Here is a 14,710-nt window from a genome sequence, read left to right as displayed (position 1 = left end):
CACAGTTCCTATTGTCGCCGCTAGATGGGGGCTTTCTTAATTCCATTCCTGACCCTGTCGAATGACTGGAAACAGGCTCTAGATTTTTGATGTATTTATTCTGATCATAAACCGATCATTTTTTATCTTTCCTGGGATCGTTTTCAACAGCCATCTTTTCCTTCGGAGGACATTCTTAGATTACAGTATTCTGCTGGCATTTAAATAAAAATTTAAACACATTTGAAATAAACGATAGGAATGAGGTTGACCGTCAAATTGTTCACCTCTATAATAAGGTCAATAATGCATGGAAGTATGTCATTCGTATCGCCAAAAATCCCGCAAACTTGCAACGCGCGACAATGGTGCTGGTCACATTGTCAACAATGACAATGGCAGCAGATGTAATTTACCGCCAAGTAGCGGTCTTGCATCTTGCTGCGGGTTCCAGAACATCAATACTAATAATAATAATAATAATAATAATAATAATAATGTTCTGGACCGTCGTCAATGTGTGGACCGCGCTGGAAACGGGTCCTGGACGGGTAATGACTAAGAATGCAGTCTGGCCGCGGGTTCAGGACCGCCAAGGCACCCAAGACGACACCACGCCGGATCTCCTGAAGGATTTGATCCATATTAAAAATGCTTATAGGAAAATATGGCAAAGATTTACGGACCCAACTGACCGGGTGGAATACCTGGACCTAGCCCGGGAAGTATGAAAGTGATTGCTGGAAAGAAAGATTGAAAAATGGGAGGAAACTTGCCGTAATCTATTAGAAAACGAGTCAGATCGCGAATTTTGGCGGATTCTCGCAGAAAACGAGTCAAATCGCGAATTTCGGCGGATTATATATCTAAAACAATAAGCATTCAATTATAAACTTCAGTACCGGTATAATACCGTAGCGAAGCACGAGTATCTTGCTAGTCTATATATATGAAAGAACATGTCCTGACTGACTGACTGACTGACTGACTGACTCATCATCGCCGAGTCAAAACTGGACATAATGAAATGAAATTTTGAGGATACATTTATATTACAATGTACGTGCTCACTAAGGAAGGATTTTTTGATATTCCATCGCTAAGGGGGTGAAAACAGGGGTGAATTTTTGAAATGAGTGTATCTATATCTCAAAACTTTAAAAGTTTCCAGATATAAAAATTAGTATTTACAATTTCCTCTAAAAATAAAGAAACACGTATTTTTTTGTTTGCGGAAAATCCCAATAGGAGGGGAAAAAGGGTGAAAATGGGTTGAATGCCTTTAATGAGGGTACTTATATCTCAGAAAATGGAGATATTACAGACCTGAAAATTTGTATTTGGGATCTCCTTAAAAATAAACACGTATTTTTTTTGTTTTTGGAAAATCCAATTAATGAGGGATTAAAAGGGGGGTGAATTTTTAAAACATGTATATCTTTATCTCAAAACTTTAAATGTTTACAGACGTAAACATTGGCATTTAGAATCTCCTTTAAAATAAAGAAACACGTATTTTTTTGTTTTCGGATCATCCCAGTAGGAGGGTTGAAAAGCGGTGTATAAGGGATTGAATGCCCTTAATGAGGATACTTATATCTCAGAAACTGAGGAAATTACAGACCTGAAAATTGGTATTTTGAATCTCCTTTAAAAATAAAGAAAGACGATTTTTTTAAATCCAATTAGTGGGGGTTAAATAGGAGTGACAAATGGGGTGAATTTTTAGAAAATTTTAAAATTAGTGTATCTATATCTCAAAACTTTAAAAGTTTACAAATGTAAAAATTGGCATTTAGAATCTCCTTTAAAAATAAAGATACACATATTTTTTGTTGCTAATGGGGTAAAAATGGGGTGAAATTTTTAAATTAGGATATCTATATCTCAAAAACTTAAAAGTTTACAGACGTAAAATTTGGTATTTGGAATCTCCATTGAAAATAAGGAAACAAGTGCTTTTTGTTTTCGCAAAATCCCATTAGGGGGGTTCAAATAGGGGAAAATTGGTTGAGTACCTTTTATGAGGATACTTAGATCTCAAAAACTGAGGATGTTACAGACATGAAAATTGGTATTTGTAATCTCCTTTAAAAGTAAAGAAAAACATATTGTTTGTTTTTGAAAAAAACATTGAATAGGGGGTGAACGGGAGTGACAAACGGGGTGGAATTTAAAAAAATATCTAGGCCTACAATATATCTCAGACACTTAACATGTTACAGACTTGAAAACTGGTACTTGGAATCTCATGTGAAAGTAAAGAGACGTTGATTTTTTTTTTTCGGAAAATCCACTTAAGGGAAACAAAAAAGGGGGTGATTTTTTTAGAATGAGCGTATTTACAGTATATCTCAAAAACTTAACATATTACAGACGGTGAAAATTGGTATTTTTAATCCCTCTCAAAAATAATAAATACTTATTTTTTGTTTTCGGAAAAACCACTTGGGAAAGGGCGATGGGGAGAGGGGTGGGTAGAAAGGACTGAAAAGTGGGTTGATTTTTTTTATTAGGATACTGATGTCACAAACACTGAAGACGTTACAGACGCAAAAATTGGTTATTGGAATCTCATAAAAAAATGCATATATTTTTATTTTCAGAAAATCAATTTAGGCGGGGTGAAAAAATTTAAAAATTAGTTATTTGTATGAATCTACTTATATCTCAAGAACTATAGATATTGCAGACATGAAAATTGGTGTCTGGAATCCCCTTTAGAAATAAAGTAACACATATTCCTTTGATTTTGGAAAATCCAATTAAGGGGGGTGAAAGCATTTAAAAATGTATTGAATTATTTTTATGAGGATACTTATATCTTATGAAAACTAAAGTTGATACAGATGTGAAAATTGGTATCTGGAATCACCTCTAAAATAAAGAAATGCGCATTTTAGATGGAAAATAAACTTGGAGTGGGGGTGAAAAGGAATTGAATTCATTTTATGGGGACACATATCTTGAAAACTAAAGATGTTATAGTCATGATAATTGGTATTTAGAAGCTCCTTTATAAATAAACCCGTATTTTTTGTTTTCAGAAAATTCACTTGAGGGAGGGTGCAAGGAAGTGAAAAAATTAATTCTTTTTATGCGGATACTTATATCTCAAAAACTGATGGTTACAGACATGAAAATTGGTGTTTGGAATCTCCTTTAAAAATAAAGAAACACGCATTTTGAGGGGGAATCAACTTAATGGGGGTGGGGTGAAAAAGGAGTTGAATTCTTTTAGTGAGGATACTTATATATTAAAAGAAAGATGTTACAGACGTGAAAATTGGTATTCGGAATCTCCTTTAAAAATAAAGAAACACTTCTTTTGTTTTCGGAAATCCACTTACGGGGGAAATGAATTGAAGTATTCGTTGAATTATTTGTATGAACATACTTATATATCTAAAAGATAAAGATGTTACAGACGTGAAAGTTGGTATTTCGAATCTCCTTTAAAAATAAAGAAACATATATTTTTTGTTTTTGGAAAGTCCACTGAAAGGGGGAGGAGGTGGATAAAGGGAAAAAGAAGTTGAATTCATTTTATGAGGATACTTATATCTCAAATCTCAAAAACTGAAGATGTTGCAGACGTGATAGTTGGTACTGTATTTTGAATTTCCTTTAAAAATAAGGAAACAAGTACTTTTCAGAATATGCACTTAAGGTGTTGAAAAGAATTGAAAAAGTGGGTGAATTTTGAAAATGAGTACCAGTATATCTACAGAATATGTCAAAACTTAACATGTTACAGACATGAAACTTGGTATTTGGAAAGTCCTATCAAAATACAGGAATACGTACATTTTGTTTTTGGAAAAGGCACTTAACAGGGGTGAAAAGAAGTGAAATAAGAAGTGAATAATTTTTAATGAGGATGCTTATATCTCAGAAACTGATGATGTTACAGACGTGAAAATTAGTATTTGTAATCTCCTTTAAAAGTAAAGGAACATGTATTTCTTTTTGTTTTCAGATAATGGGAATACTGATAAAGGGGTTAAATTCTTTTTATAGGGATTCTTATAGCCCATCTCAAAAAGAAATGTTACAGCATGGAGATAGATATTAGGAATCTCCTTTAAAAATAAACTTGTTTTTTTTCGATTTGAAAGAAGACTGTTTCTCATATGTACAGTTCTATGTTGCATGGTCATCTTAGCCCCGAAAGGCAACAACACAAACGTGGTTTACAAAGATTTTGCGGGGTAAATGTAACTCAATTTGTCGGTGAATGTTTTTCAGATAATCTTTGAGTACAGTGCCGAGGAACAGTTACTTTTATTATTTTACGATATCAACGCGAGCGAAGCCGCGGGTAACTGCTAGTAAATAAATAAATAAATAATAATTTATTGTACGTCAGTCTACCATGTAACTATGTTACGAGGTAAGATGTCATGTCAAGTGACCAGGTATAGCAAAGCATGAAATTAATGCTATGATACAGTGAAGTGCATACAAAATACCAAACAGCAAAACAGCAATGTACTCTAAGGCATTCTTAATACAAGTCTCACTCACAGCTGTGGCATAGTTCATGAGGTGAAACGTTAGCCTACCAATTACAGGCATGAAGTACTGATAGCTTGAATCCGACAATGTACGTCAATATGAAGCTTCAGTGCTTAAACACAGGCCAGTTTATGCCAAATGTAAGCAGTAAAATGCCATTATTATATTTATTTTTTTGCTATCCATACTATATTTGTATACAGTTGGAATGAAGTTGCTTGAGTCATTCACCATGCATTCCACAAATTAGTATACTGACATGCTCCTTATCTGCAGTGAAGCAAGAGAGAATTTGTTTCAGGCACTATGTCCATATCAGGAAGGGTGCCCAGACCGGTGACTTTCCGTAGTGCTGAAAGATGTTTATGAAAAACAGCGGAACTTCGGACAATACCACCTGTCCAAAAGAAGACAGTAACATCTGGTGAGAGTGAGGAGGCTGTTCTGGACACAATTCACAGTAATCCACACATGAGTACACAGGCAATTGCACAACAGGTAAACATCAGCCAAGCTTCCATACTATGAATACTATGAATTACCCTTACCATTTACAAGTAAACCAGGACCTCCACAAGTGGGTTTTCAAAACTTGAATGAATGAATGATCAATATTCCTGTCAAATATACTGTTCCCAGACAAATCATGATTCCACGATAATGGTACCATCAACCACCAACATGCTCTATTGGAGTGCTGACAAACCCCACTGGGTGTGGGAGGCGGACTATCAAGTACGATGGGAAGTGAATGTACAGTGTGGAATCTTGGGTGATCACTTAATTGGACCATATTTCTTTAAGGGCCATTTAACAGGAACACACTGCCTGTACTTTCTATACATGAACTCCCTTTTCTGCTGGAGGATGTGCCACTTGGAGAACCTTTAACAATGTGGTTTCAACAGGATAATGCTCCACCACATTGGGCATTAGCCATCCATAACCAACTGAATGAGATGCATCCAGGAAAATACATAAGAAGAGGAGCACTTGTGTCTTGGCCCACCAGGTCACTGGATTTCTTCCTATAGGGGCATTTGAAACATACAGTTTACACCTAGACACCACAAAATCCTGAGCACCTTCAACATCTCTTCACCAAAACTTGCAGATCCATTCATCAGTGTGCCCAGATAAGTATAAACCAAGCAGGTCATCACTTTGAGCACTTGCTAATGTAACTAATAATTTTTTGTACAGTTTGTTTCCCCAACTACCTATCCTGTCTTCGTCCAACCCTGATGTCATATTGGTCTTTTTTGGAGCCACATACACTTTCATTCTCTGGAAATGTGTATATGTGAGGATATTTCATTATCATTAAGATACCGGTATGGTAAAAACAAAATAAAACAAAAATAAAAGAGTATCCCAGCCCCAGACTTAAACCTGTCACATGTAAGACAGATACACTGTAGTGCTTGGCTTACTCTTACTATCTATGCTATTCTGCACCATGGTGCATGTAGATTACAGCTCATGTGATAGATTTAACAAGGTCACAATGTCCACTTCTTGTTTCATAGACGTTTCATTTACATGCAAGATCATTTAGAGAGTGCACTCATGATTTCTATTATTTAATAATATTATGGCATAAGAGCTTCCTGTATTTTATGTAGACTATAAATACAAAGATATTTGTGTTACTGTGTTTATGGTGTATAAAAAAAAAGTGCAATAACTCATCTTTATCATGATCTTTGTATCTAAATTGTGTAGAAGTGTGGTCAAAGTTTGTACAGCATACCGTACACAATTGTCTCCAAATATGTGATATTGCTGTATAATGCAGTGAAATCCTAAAATAACCCATTAGCCAGAAGTGGCATGAGTAGACTACACTAATTGTTACATATACTCTTCATATTTATTGATTCTTTTTGAATTCATCTTCATCATAATCTACTTAATTGCTTATTAATAAATATCCCTTAAGGGCAATGAGGGATAAGGAAACAATCCTCCTAACAGTTAAAATGTAAGCAGGGTTTAATACAGTAGTTTCTTTTGTTTTTTTTATGCCGGCGTTATTGTGTAGGGGTAGCATGCCTGCCTCTTACCCTCAGGCCCCGGGTTCGATTCCCGGCCAGGTCAAGGATTTTTATCTGGACCTGAGGGCTGGTTCGAGGTCTACTCAGCCTACGTGATTAGAATTGAGGAGCTATCTGGTGGTGAGATAGCGGCCCCGGTCTAGAAAGCCAAGAATAATGGCCCAGAGGATTCAGCGTGCTGACCACATGACACCTCATAATCTGCAGGTCTTTGGGCTGAGCAGCGATCGCTTGGTAGGCCAAGGCCCTTTAAGGGCTGTAGTGCCATGGGGGGGTATTTGTTTTTTATGTGACACTGACACAGACTGGTCTTATGACAATGACGGGATAGGACAGGACTAGGATCAAAGCGACTGTGGGCTTAATTAAGAAAATTTTTCCTGGTATGAATAGGGGAAACTGCTGAAAACTATCTTCATGGATGTTGATAGTGGGGTTTGAATCCACCATCTCCCAAATGCAAGCTAACAGCTACGCAACTCAAAGTGCATAGCCAACTCATATGGTAAATCCAGTACAAAGGCTAAAAAATCTTCCGACATAGAAAAAAGATTGAAAATATGCGGTAAACAACTGTGGAAGTTACTTCACTAGCTTCTTTTTATGTATATCACTCATTTTCTTTTATACCGGTAATAATGAAAGCAACTGTTGCTGCACTGCCCCACAGACTGCAGTCGATGACAAAGCTTCAGGAGGGACAGATACAAGTCACTGCAATGGCTTTTTAGGAACTGATAATTGAATACAACCATGAACATTATCAGAACTACATGCACCAGTAGAATGTTTAGATTTTTAAAATTGATCTTTTATTATTATTATTATTATTATTATTATTGGATGCCTTCGTTTAACACATCTCTTCAAATTAGAAACTGTTTCCCTGTAACTGAGCTTTCCTCCACATAAATCACACCAGGTCCTTTGCTCATTGTCAACAAAAAATACAGAATGGAACACATTATGCGAAGCGGAAAGACCACGTGGAACTGTTTTGAAGAACTACACTATTGTATGTATTTCCACCAGTAAGCCCAATACGACACACTTCAAATAATTGAAGAATATCTGTAACTAGCCAACAAGTAATAGAGTAAAAAGAGTAGGAATGCCAGAACTACCTGCAAACTGTTACAAAATTATCACTCATGCCTGCACAGGAGTGCCACTTAACACATTTTAGGCCAAGGGTAGAAATAATTACAAAATACTTTTTTTTTCTGTTATTATCAATTTATTCAAGGGTAATTTACTGCAAATGAAAAGGAATTTTGAAAATAATTGAGGAAGTATAGTATTTACAGCATGTGTTGTTTTTTATTTATTTACTTTGTTAATTAATTCCAATGAGCCAAAGACTCATATACAGGAATTGTACAATACAAATTGTTTAGCATCTAACATTATGATAATACATATACATTGGCTGCAAATAAATACATAAATTTGTTTAATGAACGTTAGGGCCTACTCTAAATATTTCCTTTACGTTACCATTACACAAAGTCTTATCAAGAAAGTCGTCTTCTTACTTAGGTACTGATTCCACAGCACTTTCTTTAATTTTCAACCCCAGCATTCAATTTCATGTTCACTGACATAACTATGTGTTAAAAGTCACTTCCAAAGCAGTGAGACTTACCTGTTTTGATGATTCATCACTATACAACATTATATAAATACATTATCATTATAGACAGTTATGCCTTTCAGCGTTCAGTCTGCAAGCCTCTGTGAATTTACTAAACGTCGCCACAATCCTCTATTTGCAACTAATGCTGTGGCCTCATTCAGTTCTCTACCTCTTATCTCTAAATCATTAGAAACTGAGTCTAACCATTGTCATCTTGGTCTCCCTTTACTTCTCTTACCCTCTATAACAGAGTCCATTATTCTCCTAGGTAACCTATCTTCTTCCATTCACCTCCCATGATCACACCAACGAAGCTGGTTTATGCGCACAGCTTTATCCATCGAGTTCATTCCTAAATTAGCCTTTATCTCCTCATTCTGACTACCCTCTGCCATTGTTCCCACCTGGTTGTACCAGCAATTATTCTCGCTACTTTCATGTCTGTTACTTCTAACTTACGAACAAGATATCCTCAGTCCACCCAGCTTTTGCTCCAATAAAGCAAAGTTGGTCTGAAAACAGACCAATGTAAAGATAGTTTCATCTGGGAGCTGACTTCCTTCTTACAGATTACTGCTGATCGCAACTGCGCGCTCACTGCATTAGCTTTACTACAACTTGATTCAATCTCACTTACTATATTACCATCCTAGGAGAACACACAACCTAAATATTTGAAATTATCTACATGTTCCAGCTTTGTATCACCAATTTGACATTCAATTCTCTTGAATTTCTTACCTACTGACATCAATTTAGTTTTCGAAAGGCTAATTTTCATACCATACTCATTGCACTTATTTTCAAGTTGCAAGATATTAGACTGCAGGCTTTCAGCACAATCTGCCATTAAGACCAAGTCGTCAGCATAGGCCAGACTGCTTACTACATTTCCACCTAACTGAATCCCTCCCTGCCATTTTATACCCTTCAGCAGATGATCCATGTAAACTATGAACAGCAAAGGTGGAAGATTACAGCCTTGTCTAACCCTTGTAAGTACCCTCAACCAAGAACTCATTCTACCATCAATTCTCACTGAAGCACAATTGTCAACATAAATGCTTTTGATTGATTTTAATAATCGACCTTTAATTCCATAGTCCCCCAGTACCCTGTGATATACTTTCTCTAGATCTACGAAACAAAAATACAACTGCCTATTACTCTCGTAGCATTTTTCAATTACCTGGCGCATACTGAAAATCTGATCCTGACAGCCCCTCTGTGGTCTGAAACCACACTGGTTTTCATCCAACTTCCTCTCAATGGCTGATTGCACCCTCCCTTCCAAGATGCCAGTGAATACTTTTCCTGGTACACTAATCAATGATATACCTCAATAGTTGTTGCAATCCTTCCTGTTTCCTTTGCTTATAGATAGGTGCAATTACTGCTTTTGTTTTATCTAAAGGTACCTTTCCAACACTCCATGCTAATCTTATTATTCTATGAAGCCATTTCATCCCTGCCTTCCCACTATACTTCACCATTTCAGGTCTAATTTCATACATTCCTGCTGTTTTATGACAATGGAGTTTATTTACCATCCTTTCCACTTCCTCAAGCATAATTTCACCAACATCATTTTCCTGCTCCCCATGAGCTTGGCTGTTCGCAACACCACCAGGAAGATTTCCTTTTACGTTGAGAAGTTGTTCAAAATATTCCCTCCACCTCTCCAGTGATTCCCTGGGATCTATTATGAGTTCACCTGAATTACTCCAAACACTGTTCATTTCCTTTCTACCTCCCTTCCTAAGATTTTTTATTACTGTCCAGAAAGGTTTCCCTGCTGTTTGACCCAGCCTTTCCAGGTTATTAGCAAAATATTCCCAAGACTTCTTTTTGGATTCAACAACTATTTGTTTTGCTCTGTTTCTTTCATCTACGTACAATTCTCTGTCTGCCTCAGCCCTTGTTTGGAGCCATTTTTGATAAGCCTTCTTTTTACGTTTACAAGCTGCTCTCACTTCATCATTCCCCTTGAGCTTGGCTGTTTACACACAGTTTTTCTTAGGCATTCCCTTGCTGTTTCTACTACAGCATCCCTATATGCCACCCATTCTCTTTCTATATCCTGAACATGCTTACTGTCTACTGTTCGAAACTTCTCACTAATCATATCCATGTACTTCTGTCTAATTTCCTTGTCCTGAAGATTTTCTATCCTTATCCGTTTGCAGACAGATTTCACTTTCTCTATCCTAGGCCTAGATATACTTAGTTCACTACAGATCAGATAGTGGTCTGTATCATCGAAAAATCCCCGGAAAACCCATACATTCCTAACAGATTTCCTGAATTCGAAGTCGGTTAATATATAGTCTATTATGGATCTGGTACCCCTAGCCTCCCATGTGTAGCGGTGAACAGCTTTATGCTTGAAGAATGTATTCGTAACTGCTAAACCCATACTAGCAGAGAAGTCCAACAAACACTTTAGCTTCCATATCTTCCCCACATTTACCAATCACCCTTTCGTATCCTTCAGTTCTATTTCCAACTCTCGCATTGAAATCGCCCATAGCACTATCCTATCCTTGTTGTTGACCCTGACTACGATGTCACTCAATGCTTCATAAAACTTGTCAACTTCATCCTCATCTGCACCCTCACATGGTGAATACACTGAGGCAATTCTCGTCCTAATTCCTACAACTGCCAAATCTACCAACATCATTCGCTCATTTACGTGCCTAACAGAAATTATGTTGCGTGCAATGGTATTCTGGATAAACAGCCCTACCCCATACTCTGCCCGTCCCTTTCTAACACCTGTCAAGAAAACTTTATAATCTCCTATCTCTTCGTCGTTATCTCCCCTTACCCGAATATCACTTACTCCAAGCACATCCAGATGCATCCTCTTTGCTGATTCAGCCAGTTCTACTTTCTTTCTTCCATAAGCCCCATTAATAATGAAAGTTATTAGAATTTTATTATAACTGGAATTAATTGCAATGGCTAATAACCTCGAAACAGATCTTAAGCAGCACTTTCAAAAGCCTACATGCTTGGGACCATTTCTTGAAAATATTGATATCTATTCTGGAATGTCCCTTTTGTATTACTGAGTGATAGAGGATGGTTGCTTAGTTGTACTATTTCTTTAAAAAATCACCATCAGCACCACCACCACTATTACCAAATGATCATTAATATGGAAAAATGGCATCATATGAGAGAAATAAAATCCAAGCACTACGGGTTGTATATGACCCATCGGCCCAAAATGGGTTAAGAGAGTGGCAATGCTACCTTACGGACCCTAATGTCCGTTAGTCAATCAGGAACTCCTTTCTCTTCCCTTCATTTCACTGAGACAGTTACTTTTGTATTAGGGTCTCCGGTAGAACATAATATTTCTGGAACAGAGTACTGTGTTGGTACAGGATAAATGATCATGTTACGATATTTAACTCCAACTCCCATCTTTAATCTGTATTGCATGTCTAGAGAGAAGAGGCGTTAGCAGGATGCTCATAAGATGGATTATGGCCTCAATGCAGGGCTGTCAAGTTTTGTTTACCCTCAACTCAGTAACGTTGAGGGCTAGTATAGACAGGGGCTGTCCACAGGGAGGATATTATCACCAACATTATGGTGCCTGGTAGTGGATGAACTACTTACCAGGTTAAATGTTGGAGGAATCTATGCCCAAGGCTATGCAGATGACATCAGCCTAATGGCAGTGGAAATTTCCCCAGTATGGTCTCGGAGCTCATACAGAGCTCTCTTCATAGGGCAGAAAGATGGTGCCACGATATGGACTTGTCGGCCAGTCCCAACAAGATGGAACTCTTGGTGTTTACCAGGAGGAGGAGGCTAGATGGAGAGTCTGAGCCACTCTTATTTGGAAAAAACTAGTTAAGACAACTTCAGTTAAGTATCTAGGGGTAATCCTTGAGGAAAGACTGAGTTGGAAAAGACATATAGATGATAAGGTGGATAAGGCTCGCAAGATCATGTGGGCCTGTCGCAGGGCTGTCGGTAAGACTTGGGGCCTAGGAACTAAGGTGGTCCAGTAGCTTTAACTTTCTATCATACGGCCCACAATCACCTATGCATCCTTCGTCTGGTGGCCAGGTTCTGAGAGCAAGACTGTGACAACCAAGTTAAACAGTGTCCAAAGACTTGCGTGTCTAGGAATAACAGGGGCACTGAACACCACACCGTTATGTACAATGGAGGCCCTCCTATGTCTTCCCTCCTTACATTTATATGTTAAGGAGATGGCAGGAGTGAGTGCCTACCACTTCTGGTCACTTATAGGATGTTCCTTCAAGTATCTGAATAGAAGTCACGCATATATTCTTACAAGGCTTCATGAGATAAGGCCCATGACAATGATGATCGGGGACCTGATGAAGCGTAGTTTTAATCTGAACTACAAACTCACAGTGGTGATACCCACAAGAGGGGGAGTGGGTTACAGATGCTGGGGCCCATCTTAAGTGTGTGGGCTGTACATGGTACACAGATGTCTCGCGGACAGAGACTGGAACAGGTGTCGGGATCTGGGGGCCTAAGACAAGGCTCTGCCTTCCCATGGGTAAATATGCTACTGTCTTCCAGGCTGAAATATATGCAATACTGGCCTGTGCTGTACATGTATGAAACATGCTGGGGGGCAGGAGATACATCACCATTTGTAGCGACAGCCAGGCAGCGTTAAAAGCACTATGCACAGTTAGAACAACGTCCAAAATGGTATGGGAGTGCCAAAGGATGCTAGATAAGCTGTGTGAACTTAGCTCAGTTACCCTGTTATGGGTTCCTGGGCACACAGGAATCAGAGGAAATAAAGAAGCTGACAAACTAGCAAAACAAGGTTCAAAAGGTTCCTTCATAGGACTAGAACCTTTCCTAGGAGTATCACTCCCAAAGTGTGAAAGTGGTAATATTCCAGTGAACAAACCAGTCTCACTTAGACACTTGGAAGAGGGTAACTATGGCAAGGCAGGCACATGGACTTATTGAAGGGCCCAGCCAAAGATACAAAAAGGTCCTAATAAACTTGAATAGGACCAGAATACTAATTATAGTTGGACTGTTGACAGGCCACAACACCTTAGAGAGACATCTACACATCATGAAAATTAGCCAAGAGCCGATGTGTAGAAGATGCGGTAGAGAGGAAGAGACCTCCGCACATGTGCTGTGTCAATGCAAGGCTTTTGCACGCATTAGACAAAGTTATCTTGGTTCACATTTTGTGAACCTGGAAGACATCAGCAATGCCAACATCCAGACAATGGTATCCTTTATAGGAGCATGAGGGATGGACGAGGCAAACTTGTTTATGGGACACAAAGGGCCTTCATAGACCTACATGTGGAGCCCTGCGAAGTCAGGGCTGAACCATTCCTTATCTATCTATCTATCTATCTATCTATCTATCTATCTGTCTGTCTTGTATTCAGGTACTTCTGCAGTGTAGCAGTTTCAATGTCCCTTTTTCATTTAATACATCATTCCTTATTGAACCATGGATGTGTTTTCCTCTTCTTGAGGGCTATTCTGGAGGACTGGAGGGTTTTAGTGCAGAGTTCTATAGATTTGCCCAGTTGGTCCTGTTCGATTAATGATGTTGCTTCAATCACTGAATATACACGAATATTTTTTGTGGAATTTAGCAAAGAATAACTTGAATGCATGCATTATTTAAAATAAGTTTGGTATTGCTTCACCTCAAAGAATGGATCCTATTATACTGTACTACAGCATTGCCTGGCCTTGGTCTATGTAGCATCAGCAGCATGTTAGAAGTGAAGTGTGAACCCTATATTAAGTATGGTTACAAGTTCTCGTAATCACTTGTGCAAGGTTGAAGAAAAGCTTAGGGTTACTGAAGATGTAGAGAACATAGCAAACAACACAGCAGGAAGGAAGTATAATGTAAGAGAAAGTTGCACTCACTACAGTAATAAAATATACTGTAGTAATCAACAGTCCTTTTGCACAACACATTTCTATACAGCTAATAACAGATAGCACACTCAGTATGACAACACATAGGCGAAACTAGCTGATTACAAATACCAGGGGAAGGAAAGCAAACTGCACAACAATTCTGATTGAGCGAGTTGCCTCCCCAAGAGCATGTAAAGATTACGATGTGCTTCTTAAAGTAACTTTATATTTTATTCAGTTTTGGAGTACTTAATTATGAAGAATTAATTTTTTTGTAAATGAAACACTAATTAAAGACAATTTCTTTAAAATTCTCTTCTAAAATTAGGGTGAGCAGATTATTCACGTACATAGAGTATTTTGTTCATGTTCTGTCTGAGTTCATCCAAATTTAATTTCCTGGATGCTACACAGTGTTCTGGGGTGTCTTTTGGGTGCAGCTTGTTAATAAGGGACTGTTGTTACTATTGGGATATGTTTCCTAATTGCTAATGTCCAGAGATCTTCTTGATTTGTTATGCCCCCTTCTCTAATCAAAATGTGGCCTATTATACGGGCTCTGTTTGGAGCTATTTAAGTTTCTTGGTGAGATTCACTGATGAAA

At 37.9% G+C, this 14,710-nt stretch overlaps 1 protein-coding gene across 4 annotated transcripts in view; it reads left to right on the top strand.

Moving 5' to 3' along the window:
- The window catches only part of LOC136858585 (probable endochitinase), a 169,569-nt gene that overhangs the window by 100,596 nt on the left and 54,263 nt on the right, over window positions 1–14,710 (top strand). The window contains exon 2 of one of the 4 annotated variants that reach the window (XM_067138252.1): window positions 4,799–4,995. The exons of the other annotated variants lie outside the window; for them this stretch is intronic. Coding sequence (XP_066994353.1) covers window positions 4,969–4,995 — 27 coding nt within the window. The 5' untranslated portion in view covers window positions 4,799–4,968. The remainder of the gene's footprint in view (window positions 1–4,798; window positions 4,996–14,710) is intronic. 4 annotated transcript variants of the gene reach the window in all.

Source organism: Anabrus simplex, chromosome 1, assembly GCF_040414725.1.
Source record: "Anabrus simplex isolate iqAnaSimp1 chromosome 1, ASM4041472v1, whole genome shotgun sequence".
NCBI classification, from domain to species: Eukaryota; Metazoa; Arthropoda; class Insecta; order Orthoptera; family Tettigoniidae; genus Anabrus; species Anabrus simplex.
This window is presented reverse-complemented; position numbering and strand designations above follow the sequence as displayed.